The 25,996-nt window shown below is 35.2% G+C and overlaps 1 protein-coding gene across 1 annotated transcript in view; it reads right to left on the bottom strand.

Annotated features, from left to right (window-relative positions):
• The window catches only part of RIMS2 (regulating synaptic membrane exocytosis 2), a gene marked incomplete at its 5' end in the record, with an annotated part of 445,281 nt that overhangs the window by 368,372 nt on the left and 50,913 nt on the right, over window positions 1-25,996 (bottom strand). The window contains 2 exons of the mRNA XM_079301387.1: window positions 16,695-16,781; window positions 17,177-17,209. Of these exons, the coding sequence (XP_079157513.1) occupies window positions 16,695-16,781; window positions 17,177-17,209 (120 nt within the window). The remainder of the gene's footprint in view (window positions 1-16,694; window positions 16,782-17,176; window positions 17,210-25,996) is intronic.

The following is a 25,996-nucleotide window of genomic DNA, read 5'->3' as shown; positions in this document are numbered from 1 at the left end:
TTTATTTCAATGTAATTGAGAAGGTTCTAATTATTCTTTTCTGGTTCATATTTAAAATTCTATGTTACAATAAAAGTTTCCACAACTTTCATGCAAATATTATAGTGATTAGAATCGGATATTTTTCCTCAGTCTCCATAGCTGCTCATGCAGTTAAAAAAATTAGAAAATAGTTTCTTAAACCATTGTGAGTCTGCCTATTCCTACCCTGTTTTCCTCATTTGATTCTAAAATAAACATTCTTAGCTGCATTTTTAATTCTTTGTTCATTAAAAAATTCTTCATGTTTCCTCTAATAGATTTTGTCATCTAATTCTTTACCATCTCCAGCTGTACTGGAACCATCAGTATGACTCTGGTTTTAATGTTTAAAGACCAAGTGGGTAAGCTAAATCCATACTGTTATACACAACAATGGTAGTTTTCCTTCTGCTCTTTACCCTTGTGACAAGGCCCACACTTCCCAGGTAATTTTAGCTCTCATTTAAAGTAAGATTAACCATGCCAGTTGTAATTGAAAAAGTACCTGACTCTCCAAGGAAACTATCCAAGTTCATTCATCAACTGCATTCATGCAATTAAAAATATTTTATCTCCAGTTCCATGGCCTCATCCCCGTGTTTGCAATCCACACTATCCCAAAGGAGCTGCTTTGATAAAGTGCTGAAGATGCAAGAACTGAACCTCAGCTGACAATGAAGATCAGAAGCAAGCAGTAGAACTTACAGAAAAAGTAGGCTGCCAGGAACTTTAAGAATTGCAGATACTTACAGTCAACTTTTTTAACTAACTCATTAAAAAAAAAAAAAAAGTAAGCAGTCAATCTGCGTGCTTTACATATCCAGATGCCTTCAACTTCACTTCAATAATTTCTGCCAATTCTTATGGGAAAAAACAATTTTCTCAAAGACAACTGTGTTTCAAGTTTGGAAAAACAGTCATAGTGACAGAAGAAAACTTTTAGAAAACTCTCATTTAAGGGTAATAATGCAACATGAGCTCAAGCTTTACTGAATATTAAAAAAGGCCACCAAAGACACCTTACAATAAGTGATACAATTTGAATCTTCAGTTCTACTGATGCCATAATATTGTCATGTACTACTCCTGCTAAGCACTTTGGACAATTGAAAGTGGAGCTTTCTGAAATTGTGCATAGGAATAGTGAGCCTTTCTTTCTACATTCAGTCTCACATTAAGGACAGATGCTGGTTGTCATCAATTTCTAGAAGAGAAGGCACAACAGATGGGGAAGATCTATAGCCTGTATATTGCTGTAAAATAAGCACATCACATATAGCATTATACACACCCAGAATCATGACACTCTCAACTACCACCACTTGCAGGTGTCTACCTATTAGAAAAATCCCAACCAGAAACCAAAATGTCTCTAAACCTGTGAGGTGTGAGTCAACCACAAAAGATCCCCAGGTAAAGGAAAAAAAAAAAAATAATAAAAAATAAAATTTAGAGGTCCTCACTGAACAGAAAGGAAATAATATCTTTTGTTTTCTTTAACAGAAAACTATTTTATTTTCTGGGATTGGGATTATTTTGCAGTTACTGCACCATCCTTACTATGTGTTATGAGCTTTATGCAAAACTCAAAACTCCTGCTAGGGTATTTTCCATCCACAGTTGAGACAAGACATACACAAACTTTCATACTCTATACAAAAATTCTCACCTGAAATCTAAACTCCTAGAAATACACTTCTCTTCTGTAAAAGGTTCTTTCCACAATCTATTTGCATTCTATCATAAATACTGTATCTATGCTGATTTTTATAGTTACATGTTTCTTCCTGATTTACTTGAATGCTGTTTCAAAGCAGAAATATTACACTAATGTAAAAACATTAGGAATCTAGTTGCCCCTTGGTTCTCTACATTTTTGCTGACACTACTTATTTTAGGAATTCTATTAAATATCAGTTTTAAGAACTGACATACATTTATAAACATTTTAATTACTAGAAGTTTTTTTTATATAGCCTAATTATTAAAAGTATACAAATTACTATTCTATCTAAATTATTCACTCAGAAGAAGTTTCACAGTTCATCCTATATTTGACTTGTTTTCACAAATGACACTGTTAACTTCATTCTAAATTTCCTTTCAAAGGGATACAGTATTTACCAAATGTGCTGGGAAAAGAGGCTACCTCAGTTGTTGGCAATTAAGCACATTGCAACATTATTACATTTATAAAGAGCATCTCCAGCAGAGATAGTATTTCTCATAGTCACTCGGGTTACTTTTTTTGCATCATCTGCTGACTTACAATAGGAAGCCATTCACTTCACACCTGTAGTTTTAGAAACGTCCAAAATAACTAAGGTACTGTGATAAACGTTTCTACCCTCACTATGAAAGGAAAAATAACTTTTTCATTGGACAACTACACACACAGCCAAAATAAAGACATGCTAAATAATAGGTCAGACTGTCTCGGCTCCGAAATGTAACACCTCCTGACATTGCAGTATCATGATTAGAATGAGTTCATTCCACATTGTTTACAACATTCATGAGCATTTTCAATTATTAAGTAGCCCCTATCTTTTTACTTCTGTGACAGGAGTGTTCCTATCTTGATAATTCCCTTTTCTAACAAACAGGAAATAAATGTGAGCAATGTTGGGAAAGCAAGCCTAAGCAACTCTTGGTTGTGCTCAACACGTGGTTGTCTCAACTTCACCCAAGCAAGATACACCAACATGTTAGATGCTGAATAATCATCACCAAACATGGTGTTTGCAATTATTTCTGACACATCTTGGGTTTGACTGTGTCAATACACTTACTGTAAAAGTAGCACCAGTGAAGCCACATTGCTAGCAGCACTTTAGGGGGAGAGCCTCTTAAAACAGTTTACCAATTCTCAGAAGACTTATTTTCCAAACTGCTCATAATTTTAAAGTAACAGATAGTAAGGCCAAAACACAAATTGTTTTTATCATGATAATATAATTTTTTTTTTAAAGAGGAAGGAGCTCAGAGACAGTTGCTCTCACCTGCAGCAGGGTCTTTTTGTAAGCATGTGAACGAAGTGTGCAATGATTTTCATCACACTAATTATATCTAAATCCATCCCTCCATACCTCCCCCCTACTAAAAAGGGCACTGAACTCAACTTCTCAGAGGTAAAATATGTCTACATAGGTTGCAGCAGTATTTCTTCCTTTATGATTAAAACTGTTTGATAAAAAGTGTTTGGTAAAAGATAAGAAATTTGTGCATGAAAAACCATATAATACTTAAACTAATACTATTTCTGACAGATAGTGTTTGAGTTCCCAAATAAGTGCTCTTGTACAAAACCACCCCAACTAATCAGTGTCAGAGAAAAGATCAGAATTTAATCCTATATTGAAATCCTTTAACCTCTTAATTAAAGCCTATTAATTAACCATTAAGAGCTCAGAGTTACTGTGTATACATGAGGGTTGTAAGAGAATGAAGCCAGGTCCCAGCTGGCCTGCTGCCCATAACCCCACAGAGTGAAGGAAGCAGCAGCAGGCCCCAGGAGCTACCAGAGGGAGAAGGGGGAATATGAATATGTGAATATCTGTTTTTCTACAAAGCTTGAAAGCTGTTGTAAATATAAACAGATTTTACTCACGTTTGTTTTAGCACAATTCCACTTAAACAAGAATAAATCTTAGTTCTGCTCCTCATCAAGCACTTACTCTCCTGCATCATACTTATGTTCATGCATTTTATGCACATAAATTACTGTGTTGTTATGCTATCATGTAAATTGCTGAGAAACCTTTTTCTTTTTTAAATAAGACCTGCAGGCCTAATCCCTGACTGGGTGAAATGCAAATCAAACTTGGCAGACTTGGGCAGAAGGAAAGCCTTATTTTATAATGTGGTTTTCCTTTTGCTCTCTCTCACAGAGGTACCCTCAACTGCAGTGACTTTGTAAAAAAATCCTACTAGTAGACATTCTGGAATAAAATTTGGAGGGAAAAAAGAATATTTATTATCCTCCCTACTGCAGTATGGTCAATTCCCCCTGTGCAAAATAAATCATGTTCAAAATCAATTGCCATTCTTATTTTGTATGTCTTTGGTATCTAGGACTGACCAGACATTACTATTCAAAGATGACACAATATCAATACTGATATATTTTCAATTCTTTCTGATATTGTAACTTAGCTGCTTCAACAGGATCTTTGTAACATTCAGTTTCCAATACCACAAGCAAGAGTTTTCTTTAAATATGGGCACCTAAAGAAGCAGCTTGTTGTATCCACACCTTACTCCCATCTTTCCCTGGCTTCTAAAGGTGGAGTCACAAGAGAGGCAAAGGCATGGCTGTGAATCCACAGCCAATTCCTGAGCAAATCACCAGAGCAGATAAAGCTGTGATCCCAAGATTATCACAGCTTGTCAGTGTTGCATGCCCAAGCAAAGAAAGAATATTCATTTATTTACATAGGTAATTAATCTTGTAACAGGTAGGAAATGAGAAATGTATACAGTGGAGAGCCAAATCCAATAGCTAATCTTTTAAACAATAGTTTAAACAATAGTTTCCAATACAACACATAGCATAATACCTTCTTAAGAAATTCAATATAGATACTGTAAAGAATGCAGCAACATCACTAGATATGATGAAATATGACTGCAGTATGCTTGCTACTTTAAATTTTCATTTCATCTTGAGACAAACATACTGCTGCTTCTGAAGTTACCTGTTAATCAGATTTTTGTCATACAAATATTAGTGGTTTTCACCCTGTTAGTGAACACTGTACTAGAAAAAATAAAACTTGTTTAGAACTTAGGCACATGACTGGCAGAAGGGGGTACCCACAACTGTTCCAAAACTGTTTTCTGACACAGTCTGCATACGTGGATAAAGTATGCCTGAGATTAGAGCCCTGCTGAGATTCTGTCCTGCTGACAAAAATCAAAGTTAATATCCTCACACTCAAACAAGAAAATCAATTTCCTATAATAAATTTATTCTTACTAATGAACTGTTGAAACAGAGAATATGTAAATGGATACAAAACTTCATAAAGAATAAGGTGACAGAGAAAGAATAACTTGAGTTAATAACTAGACCAGCTTTCAAATTTTGGAGTAATTAAATCATGTTAGTGACAAATCCAAATTCCAAATGGGCCTCAGTAAAAACTGGATTTTTGCTTCTGTGACAGTGCCTTTTTTTGCTCTGTGAGAATCTACACCGTCTGTTAATGTTATTCATAGATAAGACTTTGTACTCAGTAGTATTCCTCCTCACCCCAGGCTTCTGATCAGCTCACTCTGGCACCATCTGTCTGTGTTTGTTCTGGGTCCAAGATACTCCAGGAGCCACATCACTATGAATTTACTTCAACTTTCTCTCAGCATAGATCATAATCAGCAAAACATCTTTTGGAAAAGATTTTTTTTTAAACCAATATTACTTCTACTGTCATCACAGAAAGCAGTCATGAGTGCACAAGTAAAAGCAAATGGAAATGATGATGCTGAAAAAAGTAAAAAGTTATACTCCTCTGTAAAACAGAAGAGCTGATGGAGGGTTTCATGATATAAATATTTTGTGGACTGGCCTCCTTTTGGAGCATATCTGAATGCTCTATCTGTTCAATTGTCCTCAAATCTCTAAAACCAGAACTAGAGTGAAGATACCACCACATAAAAATCTTCTCCAGGTGATAAAAGGCAATTACCTCATCTAGTATATCTTCTGTAGGCAAACATGGCAGAGCTCCACATCCTGTAGTCAGCCTTTCTAAATCAGTCTAATCCTTTCCTGCCTTAAATAAGGTAGAATAAATAGACACTTCTTTCCTCTAGCCTTGCTGCCCCCCAACAACTCTTCAATTAAAGTATTAACATTTAATTATATTTTTATAGAATTAATTCAGAAAATACTACAACTGCTCCTTATCAAAGGAATATAATATGGCAACAAGACTTTACTGATCTTTACTCTGAAAACTGTCTCACAATCAACCGCTGCAAATACATCAAAATAAAAATACACAAGTGAGAGAATAAACCCTCCCAAAGACAAACACAACATTAACTCATAGTTATCAATTAAACAGAAATATTGTTGAAAGAAGTTGTGAGTTTAAAAGCATCTAACCAACATTACTGAACTTTGATCTGAAAAGCTCTGCAGCTGGAAAGCCTAATTGCATTTTCAGCAAGCCTAATTGTGTTTTCTGACTCCAGGGAACAGGAATTCCCCAGATGCTGTTGAATGACAGGTCTGGTTCCGCTTTCAACCTGCAAGTAAGCAAAAATACCTACTGCTATGTGAAACTTAGTATGAAAACCATCACTGTTTCCACTGGTATCCTTAGCAGCTGAAGTGCCCATATCAGCATTCAGCACTACCCACAGCTGGGTCATTTGTAAAGTCATTGCAGAGGTACCAGCTACTCTCAGTACCTGCATTCAGTAGCAAACCTTAAGATGTACAGCTTAGGCCACACAGGCAGCTTTTATGAATACCAAACATTTTCAGTACAAAGAAACTCGGAGTTAGAAGGAAATCACCAGTTCCATTTCTAGAGTTACTGGCATTAACTGTTTCAGAACTTGCTTCCTGGTTCTGAAAGCTGGTATTGGTTCGTGAACCTAATGGTTGATTTTCCAATAATTCAGTCCAACATCTAGAGGGTATTGATGCAGTTATGGTGTTATAATTGATTCAACCATGACCACTGAATCTCTTTTCCCTGAATATTTATTCAACATTTTTGTTATGCTCTTATCTTGATATCGCTATCTGCTGTGCAAAATAAAAATATTTATAATATTTTGTATATCAAATTACTTTTTATTAACACTACTTTTTGGAAGCCTTTTTTATTGCACCAATGACTATGGATTTCAGAAGCCTGATGATTTTTGATACAAACAGTTAAAAGTCATCAGTAAAGCTGCTTTGATTGTTTCAGGAAATGTTATTTTTACTACTAAATAAACTTTTATACACCTGACTTCAAATTCTTTATCAGCTGTCTTCTCAATTCATCCAATAATTAAAAAACTTGCAGTTATTTCCAGAAATTTTTCAATCACTCAGTAGCACATACAGCAGAAGAAATGAAGGTCTCTTTCCTTCATGTTTTCTTACTAACAGTTTATATGGAAAAAAAGCAAAACAAAACAAGGATTGCTCTGGGATAAAGATGCTGCTCTCAAAAAACAAGTTAGCACCTTTACATTAGTCATACCCTTACTCATGTGTGATACTCAACTTCAATATCCTGGGAGGTTATTCCTCTTTGGTAAAAGCCATGCTGAGTTTTTCCAGGTAAAATGTTGAAAGGATGAAACAGATAGAAATAAGGTGATAAGGAGAAATATATTGAGGAAAGGTATGAAAAGACTGCTTTGATCTATAGTCTCATGCAAAAGGTTTAGAGAATCATCCCTGGAGAAAGCAGCTCTTAGCCTATAATACCAGGTGACCCTAATTACAAGCACTGAACACACCAGAAAGCTCAAGTCAGCACTTTTCATATAAAATCAGAACCTGTAATGCTAAAACAAGCCCAAGCCAAGCATTTCTGTTTTTCCCAAATGATGAAAACAGACACTCATAACTCTGCTGTCTTGTGTGAGTGCATCCTGAGCACACTCTACATTTACAGTACTATGAGGGTGGCTGCATGACTCACAGAGGCATGGCTTCAGGGAAGAGAGATCAGTTCCATTAAAGCCTAACTACTTCAAACATCCTTTGATTTTATGATTCTGACTGCCAAGCTTATTATTTCCTCTTGGAAAATTCAACCAAAAAGAAGAAGACTAATCTATAAGCATTTATTTTGAAATATTTTTAAACTAGATAATTCAGAAAACACTATAATGTGTTGATCTACTCTTCAAATCCAATAGTATTAACTTAAATTTAAGATGTTTAGAATACAGAAAATGATGACAAATAAAAAAAATTAAAACAAATATCCACGGTGAGGAAAACTGTAACAGAACACCCCAGAGAACCAAAATAAAATACAATGGGAACTTGCCAGAGAGAGATAAGAAAATCTTTAAATTAGAAAAACAGAAGTCTTGAGTTTGAAGAAAATGGCCTATGAAAACAATTTTTGTGTTATTAAAAGGAATTGGCCCAACTAACTGGAGCCCAGAAATCACATACACCAAGCCCAGCCTGGCTGTACATTCTGGTTTTCTCTGTGGGGTTTCAGACTAGAATTCTGTCTAAGCAGAAAGGCTGGGGAATTGCTGAACTCCCAGGCTTCCCTTCAGCTTCAAGCATCCTAACTGCTGTTCCATAGCATAAAGCTTTTGTGCCAGGCTTATATTCCTAATGGGAATACTAATTCAAAATGAAAATTTACCAGAGGGCAAGTGACATAAAGCGTGTCATGCAAAGTGATTCAGATAATATAAACCCCATGGAAGTTCAGATTTTGATATTTGTTATGTTCATAACAAGAATCATGAACCTGACTACAAAGCATTAGTGTAACACCATACACATTTTTTATTTTCTCTCCAGTTATGATATATTATTGTTCCCTGCTTGAAGAGAAAGATAAATGTACTTTAAAAGCTGATAAAAATTTCTATAAATCTAATAAAGCATAAGAACCAGAAGATATTCTTCCTTTTGCTTAGTCTTCGCCAAGTCATCTCCATGAATGCAACTAAGATTATTTTGTCAAAATAGAAACTATAAGAAAGCTAAGAATGTGTTGTTTATTACAATATTTCCTTGGTGAAAAGAAAAAAAGTTATTGAAAAATTTCACAAACTTGAATTTCTCTCAAGTTGACCTAAATAAAAACTTATGTACCATGAATGTTTGAAAATTTATAGACAACCATAAAAAAAACCCTCTACACATAGTAGCAGCTGTGGGTGCACTGAACAGTCATTTCTAAACTTAAAAAAAGTTTTCCACAGTGTAGATCTGTATTTTCAAGAATAGTTACCTGGGTTATTTTTTTTCATGTTTTCACCATACTTTATTCAGAATGCCTCAGCAATAAAAGCCACTCCTCTGCCAGTTATTCCCTGGCAAACTAGAAAAGAAGGTTCAGATTGCATTTAGCAAGACAAAACCATCTTATGCCACTTCTTGGAATAATCTTACTTGGAACTAGTAATATTGCATGTAAAAGAAGTTTCATATCATTTCCACTCACAGAACATGCCCAGTCATTTTAAGGAGAATGACATTAAATTATCATGAATAATGTACAGCCAGTATAGCACAGCAGCTGGGGTCTGATCTTCTCTAAAAGTTTTGACCTTCTTAATAACAAGACCTGATAAATCATATTAATTGATGCATGATCTTTATCATTATAGTTCACAGAACAAAATGCACCATTTTCCTTTGGAAAATAAAAATAAAAGCATTCATTAGGGCTACAGTTAGTGCCTAAATGAGTGTATATAGCCTCTATGGTTTGCAAGAACACCTTTTTGCCTCTGTCCTAAATGTTGTATTGGAATCTGAGGATGCTGTTAGAGCTGCAGCCTTACCATGGCTTCCTCTCATAATAAGAGTATCACTTCTGTCTTAAGTTCAGCTTAAGCCAGCATTTTCTAAATCTATTTGCTTATCTCATACAGACAACCTGTCATCCCTCTAGGGGTACTGTCTATTTTTTTTTTGAAAGCAGTTCAAATCAGGATGTTGTCAGCATATTAGTAGTGCCACAGCCTGTGACATTCACAAACCCTGAGAAATTGCAAAAATTAGAGTGAAAATACTTCCCACAAAGCTTTTAGGAGCTGTTCTATGTTAATGTGCTGCAGTCTGTATTGTCTAGTGAGCATCATCTTACACCTCCATGCATATACATATGGAAACTCTCTTCTTCAGTCATATGTTTTATTTCTTCTGTTGCATAACAAAAGATATCTAGAGATTTTAGTGCACAAAATACATCAGATTTAGCACCAATTCAGCCTTACCTTATAAATAAGTGGATATTTTCCTTCATTATTCTTTTATCCAAATAATTATTCAAGCAAAGTATATAAATACAGATTATATCACTTTGGGGAACTTCTTTCACCTTTTCCTTGCCCACAATGCTAACTGCTGGCCAGCTAAGTATTTCTGGGGATATTCTTCTTCATATATGCAAGTCTGGTTTTATAATCCCAAACCCACAAGGAATTCTTCATTATACCATACTACTTGGTTTTGTTTCAAGTTTAGTTCTTTCACAAATAGACAACAGTTTTCTTACATTTTCCAAGATCTTTTTAAAATTCTTTATTAATAAAGTTTAATCAACTTTATTAGTTTATTAGTATATTAGTTAGATATTAATAAACTATTAGTTTATCAAAATGCAGAATGTATTCTTTTTTAATTAATCATATTATGTGGCTCTGCTGAACTACAAATCCATGTATGTTTAGGATTAAAATGAAACAGTTGGGTTACAATTAAGTTAGGTTTAAGTTCAATTGGGGAGCAATTAAGAAATACATTTCTTATGATCACTGTATTTACCTGTTCCAAACTTGTTTATTGTTGTCTGCTGATAAAACTGAGCTCCACTATACTCACAGAATCACTAAGGTTGGAATAGACCTCCAATATCAAGCCCAACCTTAGACCAAACAGCACCATGGCAATTAAACCACGGCACTAAGTGCCACATCCAGTCATTCCTCGAACACTTGCAGGGGTGATGAGTCCTTCTCTTCCCTAGGCAGCTTGTACCAATGCTTAACAAGCCATTTCTTCACTGAAAGGGTATCTTAACCTCATTAACATTGTGAACAATCCCAACATAGATATGTTGTTCTTGTATTAATTTCTTTCTAGAAATTATTATTTCAATGGGAGAGTGTTGTTTTTAACAGGTTTTATTAAGGAACTGCACTGACTGCAAATAAACCCACTGAAAATACATATATAGTGTAAATGGTATAAAATAATTCTTGATGTGGGCTTATCACGTGGCCATTAGATAATTTGAAGACATTCAAAACTACATAGTGAGTGGGAGACATTCTTTATGCAGTCAATTTAGAATTCAAAATTAATGGTCCATTGATTTATGATAAGTATTTGAGAAATGTCAATATGTTTTAAACATAATTAATTCAAAATTGTTATAAACAAAAAATTTTACTGCTTTGCTGATGTGGTGTACCACTATAGAAAAATTAATTTAATTTACAGAAAAATATGCAGAAAAAAGTTTTACTGGGTATCATCTTACAGCAATTTTCAGTCTTCATTTCCTTGTAGTGACAATATGACCTCCAGGAAAAGCATATCTATTTATTGACAAGCCATTTTTAGCAGAAAAAACTAGCCACATTGTGCTAAGCAATGTACATTTAGAATTAGTCTAGTGAAAGTATAAAAAGGCAATGAAAAAATGTATTTATTTAGAAATTATTTATCTACAAAAAGCATTATGTTTAATGAATTTTGATGTTGACAGTATTTAGTCTACTATTCATTAATAATGTGCTCATAACTATCAAAAAACAAAGAGACTCAATTTCTGCTGTCAAATTCAATGATGGATCTCTAACAGTTCTTAGCAAGCAACCAAACTTCCAGCCTGAAAACAAACAAAAACATTTATGGGAAAAGGTGAAAAAAACCAAAAAAACAACCACCTTTTCAATATTTGGATATCTTTAAGCAGCAAACATTAGAAACTTTCCTAAATCACTGCTTAAAAACACAGAGCTCTCATATCTCGAATACTGTGACTGATCACTGTTAACTAAAAAAGATTGAGCTGGACTTTCAAAAGGAGATAAGACAACAATGATGACCAGAAGCAGTTCCTATCATAGAAGGACTCTGCAGCTTAAAGGGATAATGGTATGAAATATAATAGACTGCATGGAACATAATAAAATGTTTAAAGGTTATACATATTATAGATAACACAAGGCTAGCACTTTCCATTGAAAATACTTGGAAGTAGTTTTAAAGCAAACAAAGGGTGACAACTTCTCTATACAGATAATCAAATTGTAGAACTCATTTTCACCAGGTTCTGAAACCAAGAATATAAGAAGATTTAAAACAGGACTGCCAATAACTATGGCAAACAGATTCCTTATTGCCAGGGAATAAATCCAGCAGTATGCATGCAGCCACTGCCTCAGGAAGTCACTAAAATATCAGAACCTTTCCTTGCATGCCCTTCTCCTTATGTATGTTCTCAGGCATTCATTGCTGAACACTGCCAATATACAATATTATGATTGGAAACTGACACCATTACATAATGTTCCAATATTGATGCAGAACAAAGATATAAAGCCCAAGTCAAACCCTTAAGCATAAGACCACCACATCCTAATGAGGAACTATCTGAATACATATTTTACAAAATATATACCTTATAAGTCTAAAGAAATAAAAATTGGTAAGCTGATTGTTAAGCATCAAAAGCAGTTGCTTCAGGGGGCAGCTAAGAATTACTACTCTGTAAGGATTAAAATATGGAAATCTCAAACACTACTGATAAAACTCATGATGAAGTACACATGTGGAGGAGATAGAAGTATTCTGCATCAAGACAAGGTATGCAAGACCACTCTGAATATGAGAATGATCACAGAGACTGGGAGAGGTGCCTAACATCTGCAGGAAAGAAAATGTCTCTTCACTCTTGAGGAAGCATAAGGATCTACAGAAGCACAAATTTACCTTGATTCCTGGGAAAGTGATGGTACAACTAATCCTGAGAACTATTTCTAGGAATATGAAATACAAAGAAGTGATCAGGAGTCAGCAGGAATTTACCAAAGTAATGTAATGACCTACAATGAAATGGCTGCATGAAGGGAGAGCAATGAATATTGTCTATCCCATAACATCCTCATAGAGGAGCTAATAAAGTACAGAATGCATGAGCAGACTTTGAAATAGACTGAAAACTGGCTGAATGGCTGGGTCCAGAGCAGGGAGATCAGTGGCACAAAGTCTAGTTGGAGGCCAGTTCCTAGGGGCTTATCCCAGGAGACAATATTGAGTCCAGTCCTGTTCAATATCTCACTGATTTAGATGACAGGGCAGTAAACTTCTGCAAGTTTGTGGATGACACCAAACTAGGAGGAGTGGCTGACATGCCAGAAGGTCATGTTGGCATCCAGAGCAACCTTAACAGGCTGACCAGAACCACACAATGTTCAAGGAGGCAAAGCACAAAGTCCTGCACCTGTGGAGGAACCACTCACACCAGTGCCAGACTGGGAACTGCCCAGCTGGAGAGCAGCTCTGCAGGAAAGGACCTGCAAGTCCTGGTGAACACCTGGCTGAACATGGGCCAGCATGCCTTGAGGAAAGGGAAGCAAATGGCATTCTGGGCTGTATTAGGAAAAAACATTTCTATGAGGCAGAAGAAGGTGACCCTACCCTTTATTCAGCCCTGGCAAAGCCACACCTCGAGTTGTGTCCAGTTTCAGCCACCCCAGTTAAAGAGAAACATACTGGAGGCTGTCCAACAAAAGGTGAAAAGGATAGGGACTGAAGCCTCTCTCACATGAGGACACACAGAGCTTGAACATTTTAGCCTGGAGAAGAAAAAGATCAAGGAGGAGATCTTGTCAATAAATACAAATACCTGAAGGAAGGGTGCAAAGAGAATGGATCCAGGCTCTTTTCAGCAGTGTCCAGCGACAGGATCAGAGGCAATTGGCACAAACTGAAGCACAGGAAGTTCCCTCTGAGCAGAAACATTTTTCATTCTAGGGGTGACTAAGCACTAGCAGATGCATCTCTTACCCAGAGATTTTCTATCCCTGGATACATACATTCAAAATTAAGCTATGCATAGTGGTAAACAATGGACCTAGGTGACCCAGCATGAGGAGGGTCAGACAAGATGACCTCCAGAAGTCTCTTCCAACCTCAACCATTCTGTGATTTTGTGGTACAGAACTCATGTCCAAGAACATCAGACTAATCCTACCTCTGCTCATAACAACACATGGTCAATGGTTTTACAAAAATACCTTCTCCAGAGCAAAGGTGAAATCTGTAACATGATACCTTGTTTTCAGACACTACTAACTCCTATTCTTCTACTGCTCACCACATTTTGCCCTCCCCAGATTCACTGTAAAAGATCTTTTTCAAAGGTGGTCAGTCAGATATCTTTAAATTAGATTCAGATACTGACAGTGATTTCAAATGGAAAATGTCCCAACATGTATGAATAGTGGTAAAAATTTTACAGACATTTATTCTCCTCCCCAGTGTCCTACACTGTTCCCTGGTACAACGCTTCTTTGCAAGCTATCAATGTCAGAAAAAGAAATGGAATTTACAGGTTGTACCATTAGTATTTCTGTTTAATTTTCTCTCTGAAAATTTACCATAATCACAAAAATAAATCCTGATAATTAATATTTTAATGAAATTATCAGAAATAAGCAGTACTGGAAGATACTTCTAAAAGTCACACAGTCCATTCTCTTGTTCCAGCACATGACCAGACAGACTTATAATAGATATTTCCCAAACCTGTTCCTTAAGATTTTCACAGCTTCCACACAAGTCCTAAACAAAGTATGCAAGCATTTTAATCTTTCTTTCCATTAAAAGGTTCTCCCTGCCAAGTTCAGTCTTCCCTAATGCAACTTAAGTTTACTGCTTTTCAGCTTCACCATGAGATGAACATGGAAAAGTGATAATTTCCTTCTATTCTTCAACAACATTCTGTATAATTTCAAGACTTATCCATCTCCTTCATTCCCTAGGATTTTCTCTTCAGAAGGCTGAATTAACTCATGTGTTTGACTCTTTTCTAACACATACTGTGTTTTTAGGCACCTAATTATTCATTCCTATTACTCTCCACTGAATTACAACTGCTCCATATAATTTTTGAAGGATATGCTATTCCAGGCAAGATCCTACCAAAGCCTAGCAGTGTGACAATTTCTTGAAAGTGCTTCCTGGCTAAGATCTGTATATTCCTGTACAACATTAATCTCTTTCAGGATACTGGCTACAGCTCAACTTACATACTATGAGGGCTCCCTGATTCTCTGCCAAAGAACATTTCCCTACATCACTTTGCTTTGTTCTATGTCAACTACATAAACTATCCCTACAGAACATCACTTTGCATTTTTCCTTTTGAATAGCATCATAACATCAAAACCATAGCTTGGAGTTTTCAGGATATTTTTTTTAATACAATCCTGCCATTAGGTGTTAACATAAGGCTGGGAAAAGAGTATGTATAATTAACTAAGTATATAAATTAATTAATTGCTCTGTTATATAATAAAAACAGTGAACAAAACCAGTTCCCAAAGAGGTCACCATTCAAAAAGATCCTTCCATAATAACAGTAACTATTTATTCATAATATTTTTTGTTAACTATAACTCATCTATTTACACTGCCCATATACTATTTTCAGCTTCTTGAAAACCATATGCTTCATGTGTACAACACTAGTGAACAGAACAGATTTTGCTGTGTTAAGGAAACTGGGAATACAAAGTACTGAGGTGTTGTGAACAAAACATAATATTGCCAGCATCTAATAATAACAAAAGAAAATTCACTATGAATACTGTATATAATTCTATAAGCAGTTAAGTGAGTATCAGAAAAAGAGCTCAGAATAATAGATTACAGAATATTAATTTTATAACCTATTTTTCCATTTTAATTCATGAAAATTTTTCACTATGTATTCTCAAAAAACATCACAGCTTTCATGACCCACAAGTATGAAGGTCCACTTACATATATATATTTAAAAATAAACAAAAATTTATTCTGCCTGGAAAGTAATTAGCAACTCATATGCATGCTTTAAACCAGTTATGCATGAGTTCAAAGGCAAACATTTCTTTTATTACATGAACTTACAAGGCATAAATCTCTAAAAGACAAGAGCAACTTAACAGTTTGAAGTCTAAATAATATCTGAAATGCATTTCAGGAATTGGAAATTTTATAACAAATACTTTTTAGTTTCTTTTTATGAAAAATATTTTTGATCTCCATGCTCTAAGTTCTACTTTAAGACAATGTCCTAGCTTTGTCAGTTTCTGTTAAAACTTAAAATTTTCAAATAGCAAAAAAAAAAAGTACTGGCTTAACCATATAAAAAGTTCCTGAGTTAAATACTGGCAAAAGTATATAGCATTTACTGGCAAAAGTCAAAATTTCATCAGGTTTGACTGACCTAAGATCTCACCTTCTATCTCCTGAAGTTCTGAAACTTTACTGACATTCTAAAAGCATGAAAAAAATGGCATGGTATTTTCCTGGACCTTAGAAAGCTCTTATGACATACTATGTAGATTCATATAGCATTCTATGCATGACTCAGACCACACATATGCATAGACACGCTATAAATGATGCTACATGTCGCATCATTCCAGCTTCTCGTGCACAGAAAACACATCACCTCACCAGAACTTTGATTACATGGAACTTGTGCCAAAAAACAAAACAAAAGAGACAGTAGTAGTAACTCCATAACTCCTTAAATTGTACTCTAATGCAATCACTTAAGGAGAGTAAGACCTGATTTTCAGTTTTCCCTTGGTAAATGAGGGGTTGGAAAGTGAATGGTGCTCAGCTTGTAAAACGCCCTCAGCTGAGTGTTCTAAATGGGCAATTATTTTAAACATACTCTCAGGATGCTCTAATGCTATACAGACATTACTTAATCTACAGAGAGCAGCTTACTTACGTCTGGGGCTCCTTTTCACTTTGCTGTTTTTGCTGTGGTTGAAGAACGTTATTTACCAGCTCAGTGATCCCACTAAAGGGAAACCACCTGTTTAAACAAGCAAATAATGTGACTGAATAACCAATAAAACCACACTAGTTCAAATGTTTTCTTATCCAACGTTAGTAGAAATACATAGGCAGAAAAGCTAGAGCCAATGGGAATGTTAGCTGCAGAACTAAGTCAGCCACTAAGGGTGTAAGGGAACTAAAGTTCTACAATTCACCAGTTCACAAGCAGGCAGCAAGAACCTACATCCAGCTAACGTGGATGGAGTAAGAAGCTACAGGCAGCTCTCTTACAAGCCAGTCAGGAAGCAGATGACAAACTACCTGCAGCCTATCAGGTATCAGTGAAAGCTAATACCATCAAAGGTGCAGAGAGCAGAACATGGCAAAGGTAGAAAAGTCAAGCCTAGTGCATCTATAAGATACTTTACTTACTGTGTCGGCTGTGGTTTTTGCTCTTCTTTGACCCTAAAAAGATAAGTTTGCACAACTGAGTGCAACATGTTGAAAACAACTACCCTGAAGTACTAAAATCTGTATCAAATTGGAAGGGGAAAGTCCCTATTTTGAGTTAAAATTATTTGCTTTAATATTTGTTGTATGTTAATACTAAGTTATACTATGGGTTTATTTCTGTTTAGTTTTAAAAAAGGGGAATGCCAAGGATAGAAAACTTAAATATGTAACTAAAAATAAGTCAGTAATGTTCTATACCTGACTTCCAATTTTTTGCACATAATAGCATGTTAAAACATTTCCAGCAATACATTCCTCTACAAATACAAAGGAAGGGGCTTCGATTATGTGAACTACTACCTGGTTTTTTTTATCCATAACCAAATTGCCTGTCATACCTCAAGGCAAATCTATAACATGTAATATGCCATTTAAAATGCAATATACTAAACTAATAGATTAAAGGAAAATCTGCATTGTATTTATTAATCTACAGTGATGTCAGGACCTGAAGGCAACCTAACTAAAAACTAAGGAAGAAAAGCTATGAAATTTTACTCGAGTGAACTTTGATAGGACTTGCTTAAAGAAATAATTGGATAATACATACAGTAGGTCTGTTTAGTACTGATTAATAGCTGTCCACTGTCTTAAGGGAAATATTCCACCTAAAATACATGCTTTAACTTAAGTGAGCAAGCTGATGTTCTATGCCAAACCTGTGCTGATTTCAGCTGGGGTAGGGTCAATTTTCTTCACAGTGGCTGGTATGGGGCTGTGTTTTGGATTTGTGCTGAACACAGGGTTGATCACAGAGATGTTTTTGCTGTTGTTGAGCAGGGCTTACACAGAGCCAAGAGCTTCTCTACTTCTCATACTGTCACCCTGCTGAGGAAGTTGGGGGTGCATGGGAGACTGGGATGAGACACAACACCTGTCCTGAGATGAGACAGGTGACTCAAAAGGATCCAAAGGGATATTCCAGATCATGTGACACCGTGCTCAGTAAATAAAGCTGGGAGAAGCAGGAGGATGGGGGGGAGGTGGGGGGTGTTTGGAGTTATGGAAATTGTCTTCCCAAGTAACTGCTGCCTCTGATGGTCATAATTTTAAGTGGATGCTTGGTGTTGCTCAGAAAACTGAAGCTCACTAAAGCACTTCTATCTCCTCCACTAAATGATATCACAGGAAATAACTCCATAAACATATTCAGTGACTCCGTAAGACTTAAATAAATGGACAATGAGAAACACTAGATCTTTCTAAAACTGAAAGGGAAAACTGAACATGCAACAGACAGTAAAATGTCTTCTAGAATGGTTTTGCCTCTTCAGCACATTAGAAATGTATATGCAAAGTAACATTCCAGTACAAAAACCAAAATAAATAAATAAACAAGCCTCACAAAACCAAGCAGGTATATTAAACAAACAAAAAAGTTTAAAAAAAAAAGTCTCATGCCATTTCAATTCCACTCTACCATGCATATTAGTCACATTATTATCTTTAATCAAGACAATCCACACTAGTGTTTCAATGTAGCAATTCAAAGCAGGAGAAATGGAAGGGATGGGAAATCAAAGCATGTCCATACTTTTCTCCCTAGATAGCTCAGGACATTTAGTTTAGATCTCTAAACTCTCTTTGAGACTTAAGGCTCCATGGTCAGCTGTGAGAAGGAAACTCCCGGACAATAATTCAGAGTTCCTAAGTTACCTGCACTAAACTAGACACTGAAATGTGACCTCCCTGACAACTGGACATTGAAAAATAAATATATCACTAGTCTACATGTTCCTTTCCATGCATGATTTCCAAACATAAGTATTCCACTCTTTTAAGTAATACTTCATTGTAAATTGTTCTATTGAACTAAAGAGGAAACCCAAGTCCTTCACATAATCAGATTACAGCCAACATATTTCCTTTGGATAGTGACCATGGTCAATAATTTTTCACGTGTGGAACTGAGATCAAATTAGTGTAGAATCCTAAGAGTGTAGCTTAATCTTTGGTGCATTTTTTTCCTAACAGAATCTAGCATATTTACATTATAGTATGTATCTGGTGGCTTCAATTGCATCTGCAAACCCTTGGTACTTTTGAAAAAATCTTACAATCAGTTTTTAGTTTTACACCACGTTTGAAGAAAATGCATTGTCCATTATTAGATATGTTGAAAATCTGCATTTAAAATTAATTTGTCAGCATTTTATAGGAACACTGTGTTCTAAGTCAGGATATAATATGACCCTTCAATCCAAAATACCTCTTAGAAATTAATCTTTTCACCTCCTAGAATTCTGTCTCTCTCACTATGCACTTTCCAACACTGCAGTTATGTGAGGACAAGAGCTTCCATTATTATATAATAGTGACGCATTCCTTGAGCACTCTCCACACATCCTTCAGTCCCTGGATTAGGAAATTATCTTCCTTGACTTTATAACAAGCATGGAAGGCAAACTACAATTTGAAAAAAAGTTATTAAGAAACCTATTGAAATAACAGATTCTACCATATGATTTTAAATTAATCTTATTGCTTAAAATTAAATTAAAATTATTCCTTGTGGATCAACAGGCCTGAAGCCTTCATGTGTACAGTCAGGTATTTATCTTTCAAGGTCAGAGAATGGATATGGATTCTGTATCTAAATCAGAAAACCACAGATTAATTTCTGCTACTTTTTTTTTCCAAAAGGCTTCATTCAGATGAAATTACAAGTTGTAGCAATCGATATAAATAATTATATATTAGATGAAATTAACTGAATGTATTTTTAACACTGCTGTGGTTTTAATATCTTCCTCTAGACAGAAAAGGGCTAAAGAGACCCCAGATAATTTGAGCCCTATCTATATGTACACATACAGTTGTATTTCCTTTGGTTACAAGAGCTGCTTTGTGTACTCCCATATTTAGCACTGCTTTCTACCCTCCTTTCAAAAACCAACTACAAACAATTGCTTAAAAGAAGTGTCTTGCCAGGTCAGCAGGTTTCCATTTTCTCAACAGACCAACTGAAATACCCCAAGCAGTTTAACTACATTCTGCTCCTTCCAGGCTACCTGTCTTCATTTAACCTTCCTTTGTCTTTCCAATTCTATCCACTCAAAACTCTACCAAGAACATTTCCAGGTGTCATTCTTTACTACAAATTCTAACCAACACCTGTTCACTAATACCACCACCAGGCTGCAGATAATGTGTCTGATCAACAGTGGCTGAGACAATGAATTCTAACAATGCAGAATATTAAGTATTTTACCACGTTTTCTAAAATGTTAGAACAGTTTGAAACTTTTGTCGCAATTTTTTTTTTTTTTTTGGCAAAAATCACAACTCCATACACTGCTCCACTTGAAAACAAGCCAGGATTGTTCTACTTGCCAACAATAAAGAACCTTCACACCTTGCACTTTGTTATTGGAAACCTCTGCCCTTTGAAACACTCAGCACCATTATTCTTGTGTTCCTCTGCAAGCCTACACAGTGCAAGTGCCAGACCCCTTTGATCTTTTCCACTAGCTGGAGTCATTAAGTTAAATCTCAAGTCTCAGTGAGCAGTTTTTGATGTTAGATCCTCTCTGTGTACTAAAAATTTCCTCAAAGATTAAGGCTATTCCCACTGGCACAGGGAATGAATATGAGAATGAAACTGAAAGTAGAGGGAAGAGAAAAAGAAAAATGGAAGCAGGAGACTAAATAAATATCTACAGAAAAATTATTATTATCCCTTTAAACTCCTAATACTTTTCTATTTTTCAATCTACTGCCACCAGTAAAGGATTCTCTCTAAAATCTACTATGTCAAAACCATAAAGCATTTTTCCAAAAAGTGCTTTGGAGGCAGGTAAACAAACAAGCACTGTTACCAGAGCTCATCTCTATTTTCACATACTTGGATACATAGCCACCAAAACATAGGGGAAGAATTCACAAGCTTCAATCTGTGAAAATAACCCTTAAAAGCAACTCTACACCTCCTAGATATCTGTATTAGTTCTTCTGAAGTGAAGATTGGGGAATCCAGATTGGCAGAGATAAACATCATGATACATACCACTAACCCAGTAAATACTCTCAAGATTCAGAACTTGCCATCCATGAAAATACAAGCATAAGGAGATCTAATCTGCAGGAGTAAACTGGGTGTACCTAATGTCTCCTAGAAACACTGAGTTCAGCATATAGCATATAACACTCTATATCATTTTCACTTAAAAATCCTACAGACCAGCAGTTTCAGTCTTTTGCTCAATAATAATCTATATTTTCCTTATTTCTTAACCAACACAGTGGACTAGGACAGGAAAGAAGTTTTTTCTAGCCCTTTTGTTAAAATTGAGAAGATTGGAAAAGCAAGTCAATCTTTTGCTTGGAACTCATCCATGAAAAGTCTAAATACATTTTATTATTACTATTAATGCTGTAATGTTGCCAGTATTAATTTAATGAAACTGTTGATGCTTCTAGAGTAGTTTTTTTTATTAAATATATTGCCTAGGAAATCCAGAGAGTGGAACACTTGTATGAAACTCTTAAGTTTAGAAAAATGCAGATCCTAATAGCAAAGCAGGATACATGTGCAGTAGTCTCAACAAGCAATGTGTGTTACATTAAACTTGATTAAGAATCAACATAAGATTAAATATGAATGCACCAAACTATCTGGTTTTCCTAAAGCAAATCATACAGGAAGGGTGAGGGGCATTCTCAGATCTATAAAAAGAATTGTCACATTTTGCTTCCTCTGCAGATACCATACTGACATTGACCTCCCAGCTTTGTTCACAATAAAGAAATAGAAATAGTTGAGAGAAGACAGCAGCAAATGTTTTTCTCTAACACAGATTTATATTATATGCAATAAAAATCTATTAAGCTGCTCTTTCAAATAAAAACAGCAGCATGAATACTAACTACTTTATAACCACTTGTATTATAAGGTGAATTAACACTATCCTCAGGACTAGTATTTTTCTTTCTTTGCATTCCAGACCCCACTAATCCAGATGACAGCACAGAGACGCAGCTTTCTTAAGAGTCAAGGTGCCAATCTTTGACATGTTCTCTCTTCAATAACTGTCTACAATTATAAGCAGATTTTAAATATTCCAAAAATCACTTGATAATTAAGAAATGTTTTTTCAATGCACAACTAGTGAGAATATTTAATGAAGTTATGTAAACTAGCTTTCTCTAGCATTTATATAGTCCCATTGTCACAGCATATGAACATCACAATCTCTAAAAGTATTTACCATTGGCAATATTTCTTAATTTAGAACAACTTCCTCCCCTGAAACTTATAACCTTGAAAATGGCACCGAAAATAAAAGACTTAAACAATGATAAAATTCTAACCTCCCTTTCCTCTTGCTTCCCTGTGCCTTCCATTATTTCCTTCCAAAAAAATGTATTCAGTGTATAACTATATCCAAACCACTGTAGGGATACCCATTCCCTTGTATTATTTGTGCTGACAAAGAGAGAAGATCCTCAGCTCCAGTGGCACTCAGGGGTTTCCACCACCCTGCCTTAGAATGCAAAGTCCATTCATCCATTTTCCTAGACTGCCTGCTGCAAACTCCTTTTCTTTCCTAACTCTTCATAACAGTATTTTAATTATATGCCCTGTACCAAATGAACAACAAAAAAGGATTAGTTACAGTGACTGCAGAGACTACACTTACACACCAGAAGTTAAGACATGACAAAAACAGAGTCTATAACTTTGCCTGCATCCACTCCTGACAAAACAGAGGAGTTAACACAGACATCTAGTCAAATGCAGCCAACTATTTTCTTGAGAAGGCACCTCTGCAGATTAGGTAAAATTATGCAAGTATGTTTAACTCCAAGAAAGTAGGTCAAATATAAATCCATGCCAATTACACCACCATAAAATATATATTAACTGAATTGATTCATTGCATTGATTACCCTATTGATGCTATAAGAACATACACATAACATGCAGTTTAACTATTTTGTTCAAACTTAAAGTCTTTAATTTATATTACTGTTCCAAGTGTTTTATTAATTTAGAGTGTATAAGCAGATTAACTGAGAAGGATCATTATTTTGGACAACAAAGTAATGTCTATCCAAAGGAATATTTTCCTGAAGATATATACAGGTGACTTTACTGTAATTTTGTTCTGTTTCTAACAAAAGCACCAGTAGTTTCTAGAAGAGCACTTTGACAATCAGTAGCTGAGTGGTAATCAGACATTTAATATTAACAAATAACAGGTGGAGAAGTTGGGTACTTTGCTAGAAACAATATCAGGTACACAGAACAAATTTAAAACCTACCTAAGTCCAAGTTTAAGAGGTTAAATATTCCCTGAAGACCAAATTCAATTTACCTTAAAGACATGACAAAAACAAGGCTGCATCATACATACTTTAGAGATAAGCACAGATATGCTCCTGTATAACAGCATGAGCTACCTGAAGGAGCTTCAGATGAACATCACCCATAAACACAATGAGTTCTGAGAGATAAAATATCAGAGTAGACTTTAGATGTTAATTAGAAATAGGATGGTTTAATCTAAGGCTCCAGACAAACAAATCACAAAGTGAAATTTTGATGCTAATGTTGTTATAGAATATCTGCTAAAGTGTGGTTCACCATAACCAAAGAGTGTTCAACAGCCCTGTAATTTAACTCTAAAACTGAAAAAACTGACAGCCTGCTTTGATTATTTCAGAATCAGCAAAATAAATCAGATTCTGCTTATCTTAGGATATGAAATCTTCAGGGCAGGAATATTTCCTAATGTTCATTTCTGGGACAGGAGATGGAGACACCATGTTCTACAAATGAAAGTTCCCTCAATTCTCACACATCCTAACTTAGCCAGACTTCTTCCTTAACAGCTGTTAGTGTTCATAGTAAAATGATAAAAATGAGTGTCAAACTCACCAATCAGAACATGAGAAAATTATTATAGTACAGTTGTAATAATAAATAAGTGCTACACTAAGCCATTATATACATATACTGTATATAACATATGTACATATATATACACATATAACATATATGTTATATACAGTTCCAATAATTATTTAATGGAGCAATACTCTCTTTTGGAGGTTATATAAAATTGCAAGCAGGAGGCCTAGACCAGGGAGATGATATTAAAAGGTCTCTGTTAAAAAATGTTTGTCCAAACCTATCAATTTAAAATGGAGTACTGCAGCTTTTTCCTATATTTAGTAAGGAAAAGAATATTTTGGTTAGCACAAATTGGTAATTCCTAAAACAAAATTTGCAAGCCCTCAGCATTAGAATTTGTTGCCCAGTGAAATAAACCAGTTGCTTCACATGTAGATATTAGGTGTCTGCTGAGGGAATGAGGCATGAACAAAAACTTGGTAAAACAAAAACAATAAAATAATAAATAATAAAAAGTCTTCGATCACACAAAGGTGTCAAAGAAGGCAACAACTAGAAAATGGTATAAACCATCTTAACAAAAGAATTATATTATGTGGAGTTGTGTCTTTTAATCCTAAAGCACCAGTTTTTTTCAGATTGGCACATCACTAATATTTTTGAATTTGGAATTTCAGATTTCCTTTTTTCTGGGTAAAATATCCAATATCTATCAGTTGTTCATCTCTAGCATCATATATAGTAGCTGCAAGATTGGATCAGCTAACTTGCAACACATAAAACAAAAAATTAGCCTGTATTACAAATGCAGTCAGAGCAAAACAGATTAAATTAATGCATGTGAAGGATGTTAAGGGCAGCAGATGAAAAGAGCACAAAAGTATAAGGAATCCTTGAACCATAATAAGTATTTCTTAAAAAGTAGCTTATCTGTTCAGTTTGTATCAGCTCATTTAAAGAGCAGGTAATGTTGCACAATTCCTCACTATAATGAATTTCCAAATCCATTTCAAGGACATGAGATACAAGTAAATAATAATAATTTTAATTTCTTTTAAAAGTTCAACTGTGAGACAACATCACCTGTCCCACTGCATATTTGGTCACACTGTCTTCCTCACACAATCTGAAAAGCCCTGACTTCTCTCTGATCTCAGTGCTCATCTTTTACACAGGCTGAAACACCTCACATGGGAGCCTGACACTTGTTCACAGCTTCCAGATGAGTTAGCAACTGCCTTCACTCAGGATGTTCTAACTGAGCTTTAAACACATGCATACTTCATGGGGGTAAATAGTTTTATTTGGATTTAATCTTTTTCTCCAATTTAGTAAGTGTTATTCTCCTAAATACTGCAGATATGTGGATATTTCAGATGATCTGCAGAGAATTAGAAAAAAAAAAAAAAATCAGAGACAGCAGGCATGAAACTTGAAAAAAAATATTGGACTTTCCTCTAATTTTCCAAGAGGGAATAAAGACAAAATTGTTCACTTGCCACACAACATTTGCTATTAGACACAATTTTCTGTAATTATGGGGACCTCATAACATAGGTGTGACTTGCATTGAAAAAATGCTGAAGTTACAGATATTTCTAGAATCTAAACTGTAGCAAAGATTAATTTTTGACAGCTAATGTTCATTTGACTGTATCTATTTAAAAGAAGTCAGGTTTCTCCACAGAAGTGATGGAACAGCTCTTACATCTGTGAATGTAATCTTGTATACTTTGTGTAAAGAGAAAAAAAAATTTACATTCTTACCTACAGGATGTGTGAAATGTACCACAATAGCTGCATTACAGTGAGCCATATTTATTCTCAAAATAAGGATGACTGTAACAAGATGAGTGTGAATTGTACAGTCTTGATCATGACCA

The sequence above is a fragment of the Erithacus rubecula genome (assembly GCF_903797595.1).
Source record: "Erithacus rubecula genome assembly, chromosome: 3".
Taxonomy (NCBI): Eukaryota; Metazoa; Chordata; class Aves; order Passeriformes; family Muscicapidae; genus Erithacus; species Erithacus rubecula.
This window is presented reverse-complemented; position numbering and strand designations above follow the sequence as displayed.